Genomic DNA, 20321 nt, shown 5'->3' with positions numbered 1-20321 from the left:
TGTCCCATGTGGTGGAGGGGGACGACCTCAGGACGTCACAAAGCGATTTAGGGCCAGTGAAATACTTTTGAAGTGCAGCTAATTTGCACACAGAAAGGTCCCACAAACAGTAATGTGTTAAATACTAGATCATCTGTTTTAGCTGTGTTGCTTACAGAATAAATATCAACCAGGAAACCGGATCAAACTCCCCTGCTGTTGTTCAGAATAGTGTCGTGGGATCTTTTATAGCCCTGAAAAGCTGAAAAAGGAGACGTATCCTTGGTTCAAAAGGGGAATAATTTGCACAGCTAAGGGAAGGAGAGAGGGAGTGGAACTAATTGGGTAGCTCTTCCAAAGAGCTGGCACAGGTATGATGGGTCAAATGGTCTCCTTCTGCGCTGTATGATGCTATGGTTCTCAGTGTTATTTGTATGGATGTTTGAAAAGTGTCCCCCACTCCCTCTTTCACTGCTGAATGACAAACACAAAGGGATAAACGAGGCCTCAGTGACAGATGACATTTGTGCTGCTTGTGTTGGTTTAAGAGAGACTGATTGTGTGTTAATGTCAACCAGCTGGCCCCCATGTAAGAAATATGTGCCTGGGTGGTGAAAATGACAGTTGTTTCTCAGTGGGCATCTCTCTCACTTCTAGGTCCAATGGTTGTGGGTCCTGAGACTGGACCACAAAATTCTCGGCTGACACCTTGAGTGCAGCCCTGAGAGACTGCTGCATTGTCAAAGGTGTTGTCTTTTCAATGAGATGTTAAAAGTTACTATTGAATCTCCTTTCACTGCCCTTTCACATTCCAGATCATAAAATAAAAAACATTCTCCTCATCTCCCTCCTCTGGTTGTTTTGCGATTTATCTTTTTTTATTCATTCACGGGATGTGGGCTTCCCTGGCTGGGCCAGCATTTATTGCCCATTCCTAATTGCCCTTGAGAAGGTGGTAGTGAGCCACATTCTTGAACTGCTGCAGCCCACGCAGTGTGTTTTCACCCACAGTGCTGTTAGGGAGGGAGTTCCAGGATTTTGACACAGCGACAGTGAAAGAACGGTGATATATTTCCAAGTCAGGATGGTGAGTGGTTTGAAGGGGAATTTCCAGGTGGTGATGTTCCCATCTATCTGCTGCCCTTGTCCTTCTAGATGGTAGTGGTCGTGCTGCCTGAAGCAGCCTTGGTGAATTCCTGCAGTGTATCTTGTAGATGGTGCACACTGCTGCCACTGTACGTTGGTGGTGGAGGGAATGAATGTTTCTGGATGTGGTGCCAATCAAGTGGGCTGCTTTGTCCTGGATGGTGTCAAGCTTCTTGAGTGTTGTGGGAGCTGCACTCATCCAGGCAAGTGGAGAGTATTCCATCACACTCCTGACTTGTGCCTTGTAAATGGGGGACAGGCTTTGGGGAGATGGGTTACTCATCACAGGACTCCCAGCCTCTGACATGCTCTTGTAGCCACAGTATTTATATGGCTAGTCCAGTTCAGTTTCTGGTCAATGGTAACCCCAGGATGTTGATAATGGGGGATTCAGTGATGGTAATGCCATTGAACATCAAGGGGCAATGGTTATATTCTCTCTTGTTGGCGATGGTCATCGCCTGGCATGAATGTTACTTGTCAGCCCAAGCCTGGATATTGTCCAGGTCTCATTGTATTTGGACATGGACTGTTCAGTACCTGAGGAGATGTGAATGGTGCTGAACATTGTGCAAACATCAGCGAACATCCCCACTTCTGACCTTATGATGGAAGGAGGATCATTGACGAAGCAGCTGAAGTTGGTTGGGCTGAGGACACAACCCTGAGGAACTCCTGCACTGATGTCCTGGAACTGAGATGATTGACCTCCAACAACCACAACCATCTTCCTTTGTGCTAGGTATGACTCCAACCAGTCAAGAGTTTTCCCCCTGATTCCCACTGACTCCAGTTTTGCTAGGGCTCCTCGATGCCACACTCAGACAAATGCTGCCTTGATGTCAAGGGCAGTCACTCTCACCTCACCTCTGGAGTTCAGCTCTTTTGCTTACGTTTGAACCAAGGCTGTAATGAGGTCAGGAGCTGAGTGGCCCTGGTGGATTTGGGGAGACTAAACGCAGACTGGGTGACTGCTTTGTGATACACCTTTGCTCAGTCCACAAGCATAACCCAGACCTTCCTGTCGCTTGCCATTTCAACTCACCATCTTGCTCTCATGCCCACATGTCCATTCTTGGCCTGCTGCAATGTTCCAGTGAAGCCCAACACAAACTGGAGGAACAGCACCTCATCTTCCGACTAGGCACTTTATAGTCTTCCGGACTTAACATTGAGTTCAACAACTTCAGACCATGAACCTCCATCTTTACTCCTTTGTTAAACCAATTTTTTTCATTTTAATTTATTTTTATTTTTAATTTTTAATAAATTAATTTAATAAATTATTCATTTATTTATCTTGCCTTAATTTTATTTTATTTCTAAGTTTTTATCTTTTTTTAATCTTTTTTCCCCAACCACATCCCCATCCTCATACAGGACTATCTGTTACTTGTTTCTATGTTGTGATTTCACAGGGCGCTGACCCTTGTTCTGCTATTAACACATTCTGTTATCCTACCTTTCTGCCACTATCAGCACCTTCTTTAGTCTTTAACACTACCATTCACACTGCCTTTGTCTTGCGTCCATGACATCTTTGTCAATCTCTCCTGAGCCCCTACATATCCCTGACCTTCTATTTTGCTCCACCTGCTCCACTCTCAAATAGCATAAAACCCACCACGTTTCTACCACTCTTCAGCTCTGAAGAAAAGTCATACAGACTCAAAACATTAACTGTCCACAGAGGCTGCCAGACCTGCTGAATTTTTCCCAGCATTTTCTGTTTTTAATTTCGGATTTCCAGCGTCCGCGATATTTTGCTTTTAATTGGATAAACATCCTTTGCTGAAGGCCTGGTTGAGAGGTAAGGTCACATGACCTAAGACTCTGGCTCGCTGGACAAGTTAATGTAGCCTTCCTGAGCTGCGAACCAGTCTGCCGCTTTAACATCTGACTGGCAGGCCACACAGAAGGTGTTCTGGTCAGGTTGGACACCTGGTCCCATCCTCCCCGCCTCTGCTGACAGCTCTGTACCAATGTCTGCAAACTGGTCCATCTCTGCGTACCTACTCCATCTTGTGGAGTGGTCACAACTGGAAAAGCAAACCCTACACCCCCAGTTTTCACACTGCCGACCTCCGTGAAGGAATCCCTCATGGGTCTTTGATCCTGGACTCTGGGCCTCACGTGAACCCATATTTATTTTTCTCTGTGGTCCCTGTACTGCAAAACCTTCTTTTCTCCACCCCCTCTCTTTACTGTACATGTGCGGAAGGGGGACATTGCAGCCCCTCCTTCCCACAGTATTTTTTGAATGTGTGTCATAAGCTAACCTTTTCAGTTCACCCTACCTCGAGTGGGGTCATCAGTAGGAATTGGATCACCCAAAGACCGAGGGGCTGGGGAATACGCCGCCGCTTATTAAAAAGGAAACAAATCAAACCACCTCTCTGTTTCTGGGCGGGTGGTGAGAGGAACGAATTAGTGCGCTGTTTGAACCGACCCCCCCCCTCCTGTCTGTCACAAAACCCTTCATCCTTTTGAACACCCCTAATAAATCTCCCCCAAACCTTTCTCTGCTCTAAAGGGAAGAGCCTAGCTCTAGTTTTAAGGTTATATGCCCTAATTCTGGACTGTCTCTGTATCTAGCCTTCTGATACCTTTGCCATGAACACCTCAGTTGGATCACCTCGCAACCTGCTCAATGGAACATAAACCAATTTTATGAAATGTGCCCCTCATGATTCAACTCAAGGCAGGTGCATGGAGTTAGGATCAGCCATTGCCTAACTGAATGGAAAACAGGCTCAAGGGGCTGAATGGCCTCCCCTTGCTCCTATGATCCTACACCTTGACTTCATTCCCGAGTGTGGTGGCACGGAATTGGATACAATACTCCAGCTGAGGCCGAATTAGTGATTTATTAAAGGTTTCACAATGACTCAATGTAGAGCTATTGAAGGGAATGTTACCATGGGCCGGTCTGTTACCTGTAGGAGGTGCTGGTCCCTCTCTCCTCTTTGATCTGCCTGTTTAAAGCATCTGCCACTTTGCCTTTTGCCAGATCGGGACCCACTGCTGGCAGTGCCACTGGTGTTGCCACTGAGCCTGATGGCTCCTCTCTGATGGGCACTGGCGTCTGGCTCCCTCTCTCCCCCTTGGGTATCCAGGGATGGTGGTCGCTCCTCTTGGGAATGGGCCAGGCCTTGAAATCCTTCTTGTACTGTGTCTCTTTCTCAAAGGGCGTGTCCGTCGGTGTGTACTCCTGCTTGGGCTTACAGCTGGGCTCGGGGCGCACCTTCCAGGGACGATAGTCCTGCCTCATGACCGATTCCCGCCGTGATCCAGGCTTGGTACTTGTTGATGCTGACACAACTTCGGTCGCTGCTTCAGATGCCTGAGTGTCCCAGAATTAAAAAAGACATTGTGACACGGATTATCTCATGTGTAATCCAACCTTAATACAACATCAATCTTGCATTTCTCTAGTTCCTTTATTTTACCAGGGTTAAATTGAATGGGCATTTTTTTTCTTTCATGGGATGTGGGTGTCACAGGCAAGGCCAGCATTTGTTGCCCACCCCTAAATGCCCCTTGAACTGAATGAGCCATTGCAGAGGGCAGTTAACAGTCAACAGCATTGCTGTGGGTCTGGAGTCACATGCAGGTCAGACTGGGTAAGGACGGCAGATTTCCTTCCCTAAAGGACATTAGTGAACCAGATGGGTTTCTACAACAATCAATGATAGTTTCATGGTCACTATTGCTAACTTTATAATTCCAGATTTTATTAATTGAATTTAAATTCCATCAGCTGCTGTTCAGAGATGATGCTGGGAAGCTCTTATTCACACAAAGCTGTGTGGAAATTTGGAAGTAACTCTCCAAAAATGCTGCTGAGGCAGTAAGTCAACTCAACACTGAGATGGATAGGTTTTTATTAGGTAAGGATACACTAGGCTCATGGGACAAAGGTGGGGGGATGGAGTTAAGATACAAATCAGTCTTCATTTGATCCAAGGATAGAACATGTTCAAGGGGCTGAATGGCCTACTCCTGTTCCTATGTCCTCCTAAATAGCAAACCTTTCCAAGGTGCTGTGCTGTAAGATTCTATGGAACCACAAGCGTTTTTTTTTCCAGGATCCAACCAATAATATTAAACACAAGACTGAGTGTCAGACTGGAATGTAATTTAAGGGTTCGGGTAATTTATACATCAGGTGATCAATTCAGGGAGTGAATTACAAGCTGGAATCTAATTGAGGGGTTCGACTGACTTACAATGTTGGATAATGAATATTGGAAGTGAGATTAAGGCTAGAAATGATCAGAGAGTCCTGGACTAGGTGGGAATAGAGAGTCCAGTGCTCAGTGAACTGTACCAATAGGGTTCAGTGACCGCAGGGGAGCAAGAATATAAACTGCCTGATAAGAATTAACTGTCGTCCTTCCTGCAATCCTTGGATATTGTTTCTGAGGAAGCCTGTAAATGAATTATTTCATGTCTGCATTGTGGAGCATTTGACGCTTATCACTGAAAATGAGATTATGGGTGAAGTGCTGTACAGGAAACAGAATCACCCAGCTCAGCAAATCAGAATGGATGTACAGCTTTATCAATTTATATTCCCAATCTTCCACTGACCAGTATTGTGTGAGGGGATCCAAGAGCCCACAGGGGGATATTTCCTCTGCACTTCCGAGTGAAATTGGGCTGAGAATGTAAGAATTTGGGGTCTTTAGCAAGCGGGTATCTTCTGCATTTTATTGGATTTTCTAAGCAGCTTTGATTGCCTCTCTCTCTCTCTCAACACTTTGACCTTCAGTAGCAGCAAGATCACTTAGCCCAGGCTGCCTGTTCCAGATTCCCGAGTTGTTAGATGGTGTCCTGTGCACCCCCCTCATCTCCCAAGTGTTTAGGAAAGACCAGGATATGATGTAAACTCAAAAAAACTGACCTCGAATGGGGTGATGCACAAGGTTGGAGTGGGGGTGGGGGGCGGCAATGACCATCCTGGCGTTTTGAGTACCTGTCCAGGATCCATTGGTCAGAATAGTTAGATAGATGATTGACACTGGCTAAGCTACCAGCCCCCAAAAAAGGGCACATAGATTGGTGTCATATTGGTGAGGCGGCAGTGCTCATTGGGCAGCTGCCTTCTTCAGATGGAAGATGGACCAGAGGAGGAGGAGGAGGAAGATCGAGAGATGGAGGGAAGAGATTCCTAACACTTCGGCTAGAGAGCTGAATACTGTTTTCACAAGCTACAAGTTACAGATCATATGCTGTTTTAGACAGGGGTCTAATTAGTTAATACATCATACCTAAACTGTTGTATTTTTAACAACCTCAATAAACGATCTTAAAATTACATACGAATGGCCGACTGCCTATTTAGGTGTACGTGGGCCCGAATCCAGGAATCTTACAAGAACGTTGGGAAGTTGGGACCACGGCCTCAGCTGGTGTTCTCCAACTTTGTGCCCTTGCTAATAGCTGCTGTTAGGCTATTTTTAGTATCGTCAGGCCAGATTTGATCATATTCCTCCTTTTTAAGTTTTGGTTTAATTATATTCGGTCTGGAGCTGTGTTCCTTCATTCACCTCCCATTAATCTTCAGGAATTATTTTTTAAAATTCTGTGTTTTAGCCCTCTCACTTATGTATGCTGGCCCCCAGCTGGCCTGCTTGTTAACTTTTCTGTCTAGATTCCTTTTTATTTCACATGCTTTTGTTTATTTCCCAGTGCAGCACCCTCCCATACTGTGCCTTTCATGATCTCAGGAGGTCTCAAACCGCTTACACACAATGAAATACTTCTGAAGTGTAGCCACTGTTGTAATGCAGGAAACACGGCAACCAATTTGCACACAGCAAGCTCCCAGAGACGGCTAAAGGGAGGCGGGCTCACTCCCAAAATTTACGCTGGGCTGCAGGTGGCCTGCCCTCAGATTAAAAGCCAGCCCATAGACGCTTACAGCACAGAAGGAGGCCATTCAGCCTTTTGTTCCTGTGCTGGCTGTCGGAAAGAATTATCCAAATAGCTCCACTACCCTAATGCAAAAGCGAAATACTCCGGATGCTGGAAATGTGAAATAGAAACTGAAAGTGCTGGAAATACTCAGCAGGTTAGGCAGCCCCCATGGAGGGAGAAACAGAGTTAACTTTTCAGCTTGATGACCTGATGTTCTGATGAAAGGTCATCATCAGCTGAAAGCATTACCTCTGGTTCTCTCTCCGCTGGTGCCACCTGACTTGCTGAGTATTCCCAGCATGTTCGGTTTTCGGTCCAACTCCCCTGCACTTTTCCGATAAACCTGGAAATGCTTCCATTTTAAGTACTTATCCAATTTCCTTTTGGAAGTTACTAATGAATCTCCTTCCACTGGCCCTTTCAGCCAGCGCACCTGGCTTTTAACAGCCCAACACATTACAAAGTTACAAAGAATGACAAACTCAGAGTAAAAGAAATTCTTCTCATCTCCCCCACTGTCTTTTTTGTCAGTTCTATTAAATTAGTGTCCTCTCGCTGCTGACTGGAAACAGTTCCTCCTTGTTTACTCTATCAAAACGCTTCCTAATTTTAATCCACGCTAATAAATCTCCCCTTCGTCCTCTCAGTTCTAAAGAGCATCTTTTCCAATCTCTCCAGATAGCGAAACTCCTCAACCCTGGTACCATTCCAGCAAATCTGCTCTGCCCCCCTACCTCTCCCAGACCTTGACGTCCTCCCTAAAGTATGTTTCCCAAAAAACTGGACGCAGATATTGGGCTGGATTTGAGGGGTTCTGGCTGGGTGAGGATGTGGGGTTGGGAAGTGTGTGGGGCCCTCTTGTACCCTGCCCCCCGCTCTTTCAGCACGTCGAATCAAGGGTTGGCCAGCCAGGGAGGAGGGAAGGCGGGGTGGGGGGGAGAGTGGGTGTTCCACGCCCAATCGGGCAGGACATCCGGCGGGAGAGGAGTTGGGCTGTGAGCTGGAGGTCAGTTCTGGCCACCAATTTAAAAGTCCTGCTGCCCTCTCACTCTCTCCTTAAATGTTATGTTAGTCTACAAAAACTGAGCAAATAAAGTTCACTAACAGTCAAACACGTCCACCTTCAGCAGCACACTCTGCTGCTACATGCAGCCTTGGTCACATTTTCAGGTCTTTTCATCCACCCTTGTGCCGCCTCCACATACCTGGCATAAAGCACTGTGTGTTAATATACGTAGCTTCCAGTACACACGCGTGTGCCACACTGCGAGCCCGACTGACAATCTGAAATTGCGTGTCGGGGCGTAATTTTTAACACACTGAGGATTATTTAGCAAATATTGTCCACTCGTGGACTCTCACATCTAATATTGGACACTGTGTGTTGAATTATGAAAGCGCGGGCTTGTTGGGTCCGGTCTGTACCTTGCCCATTGCAAACAGTGGCTGGGACATGCTGTTTGATACGATCTGCCAGTCTTTGGGGCATACGGCCTACATACCTAGCGTCAGGGCCCTGTTCTTTGCAGACAGATAGAACATGTACACACATTGTGCCTGTTTCATCTAAACAAAATAAGTGACAGCCGTGCGCTGGTTCAGCCCCCAGGACGATGTCTTGACCAATCGGAGTCAAGCTGCCTGGTTTAAATTGCAAACGATGCTTGGCAGTTAACTGTCAGTCACCATCAATTGTTGTGTTCTCCATGGCAACATCTCTACCAATATGAGTTCACTTGCCAACCAACCTGTACTCTCTTTTTATAAATGTGTTGTTTCCCCCTTACATTGACATTTTCTTGGGAATTGTCCTGATGAGTGCAAGATGAAAAGCTTTGACAAAAAATGTCTTTCTTTTTCAAGTTAGGGGGAGGCGGTGGTGTAGTGGGATTGTCACTGGACTGTTAATCCAGAGACCCAGGGTAATGCTTCGGGGACCCGGGTTCCAATCCCACCGTGGCCGATGGTAGAATTTGAATTCAATAAAAAAAAATCTGGAACTAAAAGGCTAATGATGGCCTTGAAACCATTGTCGATTGTTGTAAAAACCCACCTGGTTCACTGACGTCCTTTAGGGAAGGAAATCTGCTGTCCTTACCTGGTCTGGACTTCATGTGACTCCAGACCCACAGCAATGTGGTTAACTCTGAAAGAGGGCAATTAGGGATGGGCAATAAATGCCAGCGATGCCAGTGAACGAATATAAAAAAAAACTCTGTCATATCAATCGACTATTTGTACACCCAACATTTTTCTCGTGTGACTCGCAAAAAATGTCATGGGCAGCAAAAGAATGCAGTCGGCTGGATTTTTAACAAGCTCAATAGTTTGCTAAATGTTTTATTCAAAAGGGTGGCAGGTTTCCAACTTCAGCACCTGCTCGCTTTCCACATTATTGGAGATTGGCGGGATGATGTCGGATTGGCAATCCCGTGTCATCGCGCCGTAGTTTACCTGAGCATGGAGGGCTCCCAGCCTGGCTTGTATCTGTAAAACCCAGCCCAGTACTGCAACTGAGGCCTAATGTGTGATTTACAAAGATTTAGTTAACAGAATTGATAGGTACTTTATGCTAAAATACACCCTAATGGTTCAGGTGATTTCAATATGATGCCAGCAGGATCTCATGTGAAACCTTTAGCATCTTTTAGACCGATGGTGTATACGTCAGTAGAAATCCATACGTCATTCACCAAAGCAAGTACTTGGCGATACTGAACAACCTGTATCACAAATTCAATTACAATATGGGAAAGCCCTGAATGACGAAAGTTCCCTCAGCTAATCAAACCCTGTTCTTTCCCAGAACTTGTAATGCCATCGCTACCCTCAGTTCAATTCAACTCCTGTTCTTGAGAGACAAGGGAGTCAAGGGGTAGGGGAGGCAGACAGGAAAATGAGGCCATGATCCAATCAGCCATGATCTTACCGAATGGCGGAGCAAGCCCAAGGGGCCGAATGGCCTACTCCTGCTCCTAAGCCCTGTGTTCCCATGTTCCTATTTCAATGTGAAGGTTTCTGGGTAGTTTAAGCAAATCTCCGGAGCTTAACACCAACTTGCCTTGCAGCAGGTGGCCTCTCAGCAGAGAGGGTGGTGGCCAAGGGGTTGAACTGGGTGTAATCTTATCTCACGGGAGCTTAAACCATACTTCGTCAGCTGACAATGAACAGCTTAACACCACCATTGAAACAGAAGACAAAGTAACGTCATCTGACGTCATTAAGGTACCAACCATTGCTCAGTGTCAGCCCTCTGGCTCATAGGCTCATGGGCTCAGGACCCGCCCCAGAGATTTGAGCACATTTAAAGGCTGACACTCGCTGTGGAGGTGCTGCAATGCTGAGGCCCCATCTGCCATCTCAGGTGGGAGTCAAAGGTCCCATGGCAGCATTTCGCAAAAGAACAGGGGATTTCTCCCCTGTGTCGTTGCCAATGTTTATCCCTCAAACTTGATTTTAAAGTGGAGGAGGTTAGGTTTATCCGGGACCAGATACCCGACACAGTTGATGTTGAATGAGTTGAGAGAATTGGTGCAGAGGTAGAGCTGGGAGTCATTAGCATACCTGCGGAACTGACCTGATATCTTTGTGTAATATGAAGAGGAGGGGGGGCCAAGGATAGATCCTTGGAGGCCTCCGAAGGTCAAGGCACAGAGTTCAAAGGTGAACCATTGTAGGAGATGGTCTGGCTGTGAGTAGATAAGTTAGGAGCAAAACCAAGTGAGAACAGTTCCACCCAGCTGAACAGCAGAGGAGAGGCAGTCAGTTGTATAAGACACTAGTTAGGCCTCATCTGGATTACTGCGTCCAGTTCTGAGCGTGAAGGGGCGGAGGGGGAGAGAGAGAGTGTGAGGGGGCGGAGGGGGGAGAGAGAGAGTGTGAGGGGGTGAATGGGGAGAAAGAGAGAGCGCAAGGGGGTGGAGAGGAGAGAGAAAGAGTGCGAGGGGGTGAATGGGGAGAAAGAGAGAGCGCGAGGGGGTGAATGGGGAGAAAGAGAGAGAGAGAGTGCGAGGGGGTGGAGAGGGGAGAGAGAGAGCACGAGGGGGTGGAGAGGAGAGAGAAAGAGTGCGAGGGGGTGAATGGGGAGAAAGAGAGAGAGAGAGAGCGCGAGGGGGTGGAGAGGGGAGAGAGAGAGTGCGAGGGGGCGGAGGGGGAGGGAGAGAAAACGCGAGGGGGCAGAGGGGGAGAGAGAGCGTGAGGGGCGGAGGGGGGGAAAGGGAGAGTGCGAGGGGGTGGAGGGGAGAGAGAGAGTGCGAGGGGGCGGAGGGGAGAGAGAGAGAGTGTGAGAGGGCGGAGGGGAGAGGGAGCGTGAGGGGCGGAGGGGGGGAAAGGGAGAGTGCGAGGGGGCGGAGGGGAGAGAGAGAGTGTGAGAGGGCGGAGGGGAGAGGGAGAGAGTGAGGGGGAGAGAGAGAGTGCGAAGGGGCTGAGGGGGAGAGAGAGAGTGCGAGAGGGCGGAGGGGAGAGAGAGAGTGTGAGAGGGCGGAGGGGAGAGAGGGAGCGTGAGGGGCGGAGGGGGGGAAAGGGAGAGTGCGAGGGGGTGGAGGGGAGAGAGAGAGTGCGAGGGGGCGGAGGGGAGAGAGAGAGAGTGTGAGAGGGCGGAGGGGAGAGGGAGCGTGAGGGGCGGAGGGGGGGAAAGGGAGAGTGCGAGGGGGCGGAGGGGAGAGAGAGAGTGTGAGAGGGCGGAGGGGAGAGGGAGAGAGTGAGGGGGAGAGAGAGAGTGCGAAGGGGCTGAGGGGGAGAGAGAGAGTGCGAGAGAGCGGAGGGGAGAGAGAGAGTGTGAGAGGGCGGAGGGGAGAGAGGGAGCGTGAGGGGCGGAGGGGGGGAAAGGGAGAGTGCGAGGGGGCGGAGGGGGGAGAGAGAGTGCGAGGGGGCGGAGGGGAGAGGGAGAGAGTGAGGGGGAGAGAGAGAGTGCGAAGGGGCTGAGGGGGAGAGAGAGAGTGCGAGAGGGCGGAGGGGAGAGAGAGAGTGTGAGAGGGCGGAGGGGAGAGGGAGAGAGTGAGGGGGAGAGAGAGAGTGCGAGGGAGCGGAGGGGGAGAGAGAGAGTGTGAGAGGGCGGAGGTGAGAGGGAGAGTGTGAGGGGGAGAGAGAGAGTGCGAAGGGTTGGAGGGGAGAGAGTGAGGGGCGGAGGGGGAGAGAGAGAGTGCGAGGGGGCAGAGGGGAGAGAGTGAGGGGCGGAGGGGGAGAGAGAGAATGCGAGGGGGAGAGCGAGAGTGCGAGGGGGTGGAGGGGGAGAGAGAGAGTGCGAGGGGCGGAGGTGGAGCGAGAGAGTGTGAGAGGGCGGGGGGGAGAGAGAGAGTGTGAGGGGGTGAGAGAGAAAGCGAGGGGGCGGAGGGGGGTAAAGGGAGAGTGCGAGGGGGAGGAGGGGGAGAGAGAGAGTGTGAGGGGGAGGAGGGGGAGAGAGAGAGTGTGAGAGGGCGGAGGGGGAGAGAGAGAGTGTGAGCTGGCGGAGGGGGAGAAAGAGAACGTGAGGGGCGGAGGGGGAGAGAGAGAGTGTGAGAGGGCGGAGGGGGAGAGAGAGAGTGTGAGGGGGCGGAGGGAGAGAGAGTGAGTGCGAGGGGGGCGGAGGGGAGAGAGAGAGTGCGAGGGGGCGGTGGGAGAGAGAGAGCGCGAGGGGGCGGACGGGGAAGAGAGAGAATGCGAAGGGGCGGAGGGGAGGGAGAGCGCGAGGGGGAGAGAGAGAGTGTGAGGGGGCGGAGGGGGAGAGAGAGAGTGTGAGGGGGCGGAGGGGGAGCGATAGAGTGTGAGAGGGCGGAGGGAGAGAGAGAGAGTGTGAGGGGGCGGAGGGGGAGCGAGAGAGTGTGAGAGGGCGGAGGGAGAGAGAGAGATTGCGAGGGGGCGGAGGGGGAGAGAGAGAGTGCGAGGGGGCGGTGGGAGAGAGAGAGTGCGAGGGGGCGGTGGGAGAGAGAGAGCGTGAGGGGGCGGACGGGGGAGAGAGAGAATGCGAAGGGGCGGAGGGGAGGGAGAGCGCGAGGGGGAGAGAGAGAGTGTGAGGGGGCGGAGGGGGAGAGAGAGAGTGTGAGGGGGCGGAGGGGGAGCGAGAGAATGCGAAGGGGCGGAGGGGGAGAGATAGAGTGCGAGGGGGAGAGAGAGAGTGTGAGGGGGCGGAGGGGGAGAGAGAGAGTGTGAGGGGGCGGAGGGGGAGCGAGAGAGTGTGAGAGGGCGGAGGGAGAGAGAGAGAGTGCGAGGGGGAGAGAGAGAGTGTGAAGGGGCAGAGGGGAATAGAGAGAAAGCGCGAGGGGGCAGAGGGGGAGAGAGAGCGTGAGGGGCGGAGGGGGGGAAAGGGAGAGTGCGAGGGGGCGGAGGGGGAGAGAGAGAGTGCGAGGGGGAGGAGGGGGAGGAGGGGGAGAGAGAGTGAGTGGGAGGGGGCCGAGGGGGCGGAGGGGGAGAGAGAGCGTGAGGGGCGGAGGGGGGGAAAGGGAGAGTGCGAGGGGGCGGCGGGGGAGAGAGAGAGTGCGAGAGGGCGGAGGGGAGAGAGAGAGTGTGAGAGGGCGGAGGGGAGAGGGAGAGAGTGAGGGGGAGAGAGAGAGTGCGAGGGGGCGGAGGGGGAGATAGAGAGTGTGAGAGGGCGGAGGGGAGAGGGAGAGTGTGAGGGGGAGAGAGAGAGTGCGAAGGGGCAGAGGGGAGAGAGTGAGGGGCGGAGGGGGAGAGAGAGAGTGCGAGGGGGCAGAGGGGAGAGAGTGAGGTGCGGAGGGGGAGAGAGAGAGTGCGAGGGGGAGAGAGAGAGTGCGAGGTGGCGGAGGGGGAGAGAGAGAGTGCGAGGGGCGGAGGGGGAGAGAGAGAGTGTGAGAGGGCAGAGGGGAGAGGGAGAGAGTGTGGGGCGGAGGGGGAGAGAGAGAGTGCGAGGGGGAGAGAGAGAGTGCGAGGGGGCGGAGGGGGAGAGAGAGAGTGCGAGGGCCGGAGGGGGAGAGAGAGAGTGTGAGAGGGCGGGGGGGAGAGAGAGAGTGTGAGGGGGAGAGAGAGAGTGCGAGGGGGCGGAGGGGGAGAGAGAGAGTGTGAGGGGGAGAGAGAGAGTGCGAGGGGGCGGAGGGGAGAGAGAGAGTGTGAGGGGGAGAGAGAGAGCGCGAGGGGGCGGACGGGGGAGAGAGCGCGAGGGGGCGGACGGGGGAGAGAGAGAATGCGAAGTGGCGGAGGGGAGGGAGAGCGCGAGGGGTAGAGAGAGAGTGTGAGGGGGTGGAGGGGGAGCGAGAGAGTGTGAGAGGGCAGAGGTAGAGACAGAGAGTGCGAGGGGGCGGAGTGGGAGAGAGAGAGACAGAGTGCGAGGGGGCGGAGGGGGAGAGAGAGTGTGAGGGGCGGAGGGGGGGAAAGGGAGAGTGCGAGGGGGCGGCGGGGAAGAGAGAGAAAGCGCGAGGGGGAGGAGGGGGAGAGAGAGCGTGAGAGGGCGGAGGGGAGAGGGAGAGAGTGAGGGGGAGAGAGAGAGTGCGAAGGGGCTGAGGGGGAGAGAGAGAGTGCGAGAGGGCGGAGGGGAGAGAGAGAGTGTGAGAGGGCGGAGGGGAGAGGGAGAGAGTGAGGGGGAGAGAGAGAGTGCGAGGGGGCGGAGGGGGAGATAGAGAGTGTGAGAGGGCGGAGGGGAGAGGGAGAGTGTGAGGGGGAGAGAGAGAGTGCGAAGGGGCAGAGGGGAGAGAGTGAGGGGCGGAGGGGGAGAGAGAGAGTGCGAGGGGGCAGAGGGGAGAGAGTGAGGGGCGGAGGGGGAGAGAGAGAGTGCGAGGGGGAGAGAGAGAGTGCGAGGTGGCGGAGGGGAGAGAGAGAGTGCGAGGGGCGGAGGGGGAGAGAGAGAGTGTGAGAGGGCGGGGGGGAGAGAGAGAGTGTGAGGGGGCGGAGGGGGAGAGAGAGAGTGTGAGGGGGAGAGAGAGAGTGCGAGGGGGCGGAGGGGAGAGAGAGAGTGTGAGGGGGTGAGAGAGAGAGCGAGGGGGCGGAGGGGGGTAAAGGGAGAGTGCGAGGGGGGAGGAGGGGGAGAGAGAGAGTGTGAGGGGGAGGAGGGGAGAAAGAGAACGTGAGGGGCGGAGGGGGAGAGAGAGAGTGTGAGGGGGCGGAGGGGGAGAAAGACAACGTGAGGGGCGGAGGGGGAGAGAGAGAGTGTGAGAGGGCGGAGGGGGAGAGAGCGCGAGGGGGCGGACGGGGGAGAGAGAGAATGCGAAGGGGCGGAGGGGAGGGAGAGCGCGAGGGGGAGAGAGAGAGTGTGAGGGGGAGGAGGGGGAGGAGGGGGAGAGAGAGTGAGTGGGAGGGGGCCGAGGGGGCGGAGGGGGAGAGAGAGAGTGCGAGGGGGAGAGAGAGAGTGCGAGGGGGCGGAGGGGGAGAGAGAGAGTGCGAGGGGCGGAGGGGAAGAGAGAGAGTGTGAGAGGGCGGGGAGAGAGAGTGCGAGGGGGCGGAGGGGAGAGAGAGAGTGCGAGAGAGTGCGAGGGGGCGGAGGGGGAGAGAGAGAGTGTGAGGGGGGGAGAGAGAGTGCGAGGGGGCGGAGGGAGAGAGAGAGTGCGAGAGAGTGCGAGGGGGCGGAGGGGGGTAAAGGGAGAGTGCGAGGGGGAGGAGGGGAGAGAGAGAACGTGAGGGGCGGAGGGGGAGAGAGAGAGTCTGAGAGGGCGGAGGGGGAGAGAGAGAGTGTGAGAGGGCAGAGGGAGAGAGAGTGAGTGCGAGGGGGGCGGAGGGGGAGCGAGAGAGTGCGAGGGGGAGAGAGAGAGTGTGAGGGGGGCGGAGGGGGAGAGAGAGAGTGCGAGGGGGAGAGAGAGAGTGTGAGGGGGCAGAGGGGGAGAGAGAGAGTGTGAGGGGGCGGAGGGGAGCGAGAGAGTGTGAGAGGGCGGAGGGAGAGAGAGAGAGTGCGAGGGACGGAGGGGGAGAGAGAGAGTGCGAGGGGGCGGAGGGGGAGAGAGAGAGTGTGAGGGGGTGAGAGAGAAAGCGAGGGGGCGGAGGGGGGTAAAGGGAGAGTGCGAGGGGGAGGAGGGGGAGAGAGAGAGAGTGGAGGGGGAGGAGGGGAGAGAGAGAGTGTGAGAGGGCGGAGGGGGAGAGAGAGAGTGTGAGCTGGCGGAGGGGGAGAAAGAGAACGTGAGGGGCGGAGGGGGAGAGAGAGAGTGTGAGAGGGCGGAGGGGGAGAGAGAGAGTGTGAGGGGGCGGAGGGAGAGAGAGTGAGTGCGAGGGGGGCGGAGGGGAGAGAGAGAGTGCGGGGGGGCGGTGGGAGAGAGAGAGCGCGAGGGGGCGGACGGGGAGAGAGAGAATGCGAAGGGGCGGAGGGGAGGGAGAGCGCGAGGGGGAGAGAGAGAGTGTGAGGGGGCGGAGGGGGAGAGAGAGAGTGTGAGGGGCGGAGGGGAGCGATAGAGTGTGAGAGGGCGGAGGGAGAGAGAGAGAGTGTGAGGGGGCGGAGGGGGAGCGAGAGAGTGTGAGAGGGCGGAGGGAGAGAGAGAGATTGCGAGGGGGCGGAGGGGGAGAGAGAGAGTGCGAGGGGGCGGTGGGAGAGAGAGAGTGCGAGGGGGCGTGGGAGAGAGAGCGTGAGGGGGCGGACGGGGAGAGAGAGAATGCGAAGGGGCGGAGGGGAGGGAGAGCGCGAGGGGAGAGAGAGAGTGTGAGGGGGCGGAGGGGGAGAGAGAGAGTGTGAGGGGGCGGAGGGGAGCGAGAGAATGCGAAGGGGCGAGGGGAGAGAGAGAGTGCGAGGGGGAGAGAGAGAGTGTGAGGGGCGGAGGGGGAGAGAGAGAGTGTGAGGGGCGGAGGGGGAGCGAGAGAGTGTGAGAGGGCGGAGGGAGAGAGAGAGAGTGCGAGGGGGCGGAGGGGGAGAGAGAGAGTGCGAGGGGGCGGAGGGGGAGAGAGAGAGTGCGAGGGGAGAGAGAGAGTGCGAGGGGGCGGAGGGGGAGAGAGAGAGTGTGAGGGGGCGGAGGGGGAGCGAGAGAGTGTGAGAGGGCGGAGGAGAGAGAGAGAGTGCGAGGGGGAGAGAGAGAGTGCGAGGGGGCGGAGGGGAGAGAGATAGTGTGAGGGGGTGGAGGGGAGAGAGAGAGTGCGAGGGGAGAGAGAGAGTGTGAAGGGGCAGAGGGAATAGAGAGAAAGCGCGAGGGGCAGAGGGGGAGAGAGAGTGCGAGGGGCGGAGGGGGGGAAAGGGAGAGTGCGAGGGGGCGGGGGGGAGAGAGAGAGTGCGAGGGGGCCGAGGGGGCGGAGGGGGAGAGAGAGCGTGAGGGGCGGAGGGGGGGAAAGGGAGAGTGCGAGGGGGCGGCGGGGAAGAGAGAGAAAGCACGAGGGGGAGGAGGGGGAGGAGGGGGAGAGAGAGCGTGTGAGGGCAGAGGGAGAGGGAGAGAGTGAGGGGGAGAGAGAGAGTGCGAAGGGGCTGAGGGGAGAGAGAGAGTGCGAGAGGGCGGAGGGGGAGAGAGAGTGTGAGAGGGGCGGAGGGGAGAGGGAGAGAGTGAGGGGGAGAGAGAGAGTGCGAGGGGGCAGAGGGGAGAGAGTGAGGGGCGGAGGGGGAGAGAGAGAGTGCGAGGGGGCAGAGGGGAGAGAGTGAGGTGCGGAGGGGGAGAGAGAGAGTGCGAGGGGGAGAGAGAGAGTGCGAGGTGGCGGAGGGGAGAGAGAGAGTGCGAGGGGCGGAGGGGGAGAGAGAGAGTGTGAGAGGGCGGTGGGGAGAGAGAGAGTGTGAGGGGGAGAGAGAGAGTGCGAGGGGGCGGAGGGGGAGAGAGAGAGTGTGAGGGGGAGAGAGAGAGTGCGAGGGGGCGGAGGGGAGAGAGAGAGTGTGAGGGGGAGAGAGAGAGTGCGAGGGGGCGGAGGGGAGAGAGACAGTGTGAAGGGGTGAGAGAGAGAGCGAGGGGGCGGAGGGGGGTAAAGGGAGAGTGCGAGGGGGAGGAGGGGAGAGAGAGAGTGTGAGGGGGAGGAGGGGGAGAAAGAGAACGTGAGGGGCGGAGGGGGAGAGAGAGAGTGTGAGCGGGCGGAGGGGGAGAAAGAGAACGTGAGGGGCGGAGGGGGAGAGAGAGAGTGTGAGAGGGCGGAGGGGGAGAGAGAGAGTGTGAGGGGGCGGAGGGAGAGAGAGTGAGTGCGAGGGGGGCGGAGGGGAGAGAGAGAGTGCGAGGGGGCGGACGGGGGAGAGAGCGCGAGGGGGCGGACGGGGGAGAGAGCGCGAGATGGCGGACGGGGGAGAGAGAGAATGCGAAGGGGCGGAGGGGAGGGAGAGAAAGCGCGAGGGGTCAGAGGGGGAGAGAGAGCGTGAGGGGCGGAGGGGGGGAAAGGGAGAGTGCGAGGGGCGGCGGGGAAGAGAGAGAAAGCACGAGGGGAGGAGGGGGAGGAGGGGTAGAGAGAGCGTGAGAGGGCGGAGGGGAAGAGGAGAGAGTGAGGGGGAGAGAGAGAGTGCGAGGTGGCGGAGGGGGAGAGAGAGAGTGCGAGAGGGCGGAGGGGAGAGAGAGAGTGTGAGAGGGCAGAGGGGAGAGGGAGAGAGTGTGGGGCGGAGGGGGAGAGAGAGAGTGCGAGGGGGAGAGAGAGATGCGAGGGGGCGGAGGGGGAGAGAGAGAGTGCGAGGGCCGGAGGGGGAGAGAGAGAGTGTGAGAGGGCGGGGGGGAGAGAGAGAGTGTGAGGGGGAGAGAGAGAGTGCGAGGGGGCGGAGGGGGAGAGAGAGAGTGTGAGGGGGAGAGAGAGAGTGCGAGGGGGCGGAGGGAGAGAGAGAGTGTGAGGGGGAGAGAGAGAGCGCGAGGGGGCGGACGGGGGAGAGAGCGCGAGGGGGCGGACGGGGGAGAGAGAGAATGCGAAGGGGCGGAGGGGAGGGAGAGCGCGAGGGGGAGAGAGAGAGTGTGAGGGGGTGGAGGGGGAGCGAGAGAGTGTGAGAGGGCAGAGGTAGAGACAGAGAGTGCGAGGGGGCGGAGTGGGAGAGAGAGAGACAGAGTGCGAGGGGGCGGAGGGGGAGAGAGAGTGTGAGGGGCGGAGGGGGGAAAGGGAGAGTGCGAGGGGGCGGCGGGGAAGAGAGAGAAAGCGCGAGGGGGAGGAGGGGGGAGAGAGAGCGTGAGAGGGCGGAGGGGAGAGGGAGAGAGTGAGGGGGAGAGAGAGAGTGCGAAGGGGCTGAGGGGGAGAGAGAGAGTGCGAGAGGGCGGAGGGAGAGAGAGAGTGTGAGAGGGCGGAGGGGAGAGGGAGAGAGTGAGGGGAGAGAGAGAGTGCGAGGGGGAGGGGAGATAGAGAGTGTGAGAGGGCGGAGGGGAGAGGGAGAGTGTGAGGGGGAGAGAGAGAGTGCGAAGGGGCAGAGGGGAGAGAGTGAGGGCGGAGGGGGAGAGAGAGAGTGCGAGGGGGCAGAGGGGAGAGAGTGAGGGGCGGAGGGGGAGAGAGAGAGTGCGAGGGGGAGAGAGAGAGTGCGAGGTGGCGGAGGGGGAGAGAGAGAGTGCGAGGGGCGGAGGGGAGAGAGAGAGTGTGAGAGGGCGGGGGGGAGAGAGAGAGTGTGAGGGGGCGGAGGGGGAGAGAGAGAGTGTGAGGGGGAGAGAGAGAGTGCGAGGGGGCGGAGGGGAGAGAGAGAGTGTGAGGGGGTGAGAGAGAGAGCGAGGGGGCGGAGGGGGGTAAAGGGAGAGTGCGAGGGGGAGGAGGGGGAGAGAGAGAGTGTGAGGGGAGGAGGGGGAGAAAGAGAACGTGAGGGGCGGAGGGGGAGAGAGAGAGTGTGAGAGGGCGGAGGGGGAGAGAGAGAGTGCGAGGGGGCGGAGGGGAGAGAGAGCGCGAGGGGGCGGACGGGGGAGAGAGAGAATGCGAAGGGGCGGAGGGGAGGGAGAGCGCGAGGGGGAGAGAGAGAGTGTGAGGGGGGAGGGGGAGGAGGGGGAGAGAGAGAGTGCGAGGGGGCGGAGGGGGAGAGAGAGAGTGTGAGAGGGCGGGGAGAGAGAGAGAGTGTGAGGGGGAGAGAGAGAGTGCGAGGGGGCGGAGGGGGAGAGAGAGAGTGTGAGGGGGGGAGAGAGAGTGCGAGGGGGCGGAGGGGGGTAAAGGGAGAGTGCGAGGGGGAGGAGGGGGAGAGAGAGAGTGTGAGCGGGCGGAGGGGGAGAAAGAGAACGTGAGGGGCGGAGGGGGAGAGAGAGAGTGTGAGGGGGCGGAGGGGGAGAGAGAGAATGCGAAGGGGGGGAGGGGGAGAGAGAGAGTGCGAGGGGGAGAGAGAGAGTGTGAGGGGGCAGAGGGGAGAGAGAGAGTGTGAGGGGGCGGAGGGGGAGAGAGAGAGTGTGAGAGGGCGGAGGGAGAGAGAGAGGTGCGAGGGACGGAGGGGGAGAGAGAGAGTGCGAGGGGGCGGAGGGGGAGAGAGAGAGTGTGAGGGGGCGGAGGGGGAGCGAGAGAGTGTGAGAGGGCGGAGGGAGAGAGAGAGAGTG

General features: G+C 56.3%; 2 protein-coding genes across 3 annotated transcripts in view; both read right to left on the bottom strand.

Moving 5' to 3' along the window:
* The window catches only part of LOC144682565 (BTB/POZ domain-containing protein KCTD14-like), a 1380231-nt gene that overhangs the window by 190980 nt on the left and 1168930 nt on the right, over positions 1-20321 (bottom strand). The window lies entirely within an intron of this gene.
* LOC144682558 (microtubule-associated protein 6 homolog) overlaps positions 1-20321 on the bottom strand; it is a 54470-nt gene that overhangs the window by 18190 nt on the left and 15959 nt on the right. The window contains exon 2 of the mRNA XM_078544994.1: positions 4062-4468. Within this exon, the coding sequence (XP_078401120.1) occupies positions 4062-4468 (407 nt within the window). The remainder of the gene's footprint in view (positions 1-4061; positions 4469-20321) is intronic.

This window comes from Cetorhinus maximus, chromosome 7 (genome assembly GCF_964194155.1).
Source record: "Cetorhinus maximus chromosome 7, sCetMax3.hap1.1, whole genome shotgun sequence".
NCBI classification, from domain to species: domain Eukaryota; kingdom Metazoa; phylum Chordata; class Chondrichthyes; order Lamniformes; family Cetorhinidae; genus Cetorhinus; species Cetorhinus maximus.
This window is presented reverse-complemented; position numbering and strand designations above follow the sequence as displayed.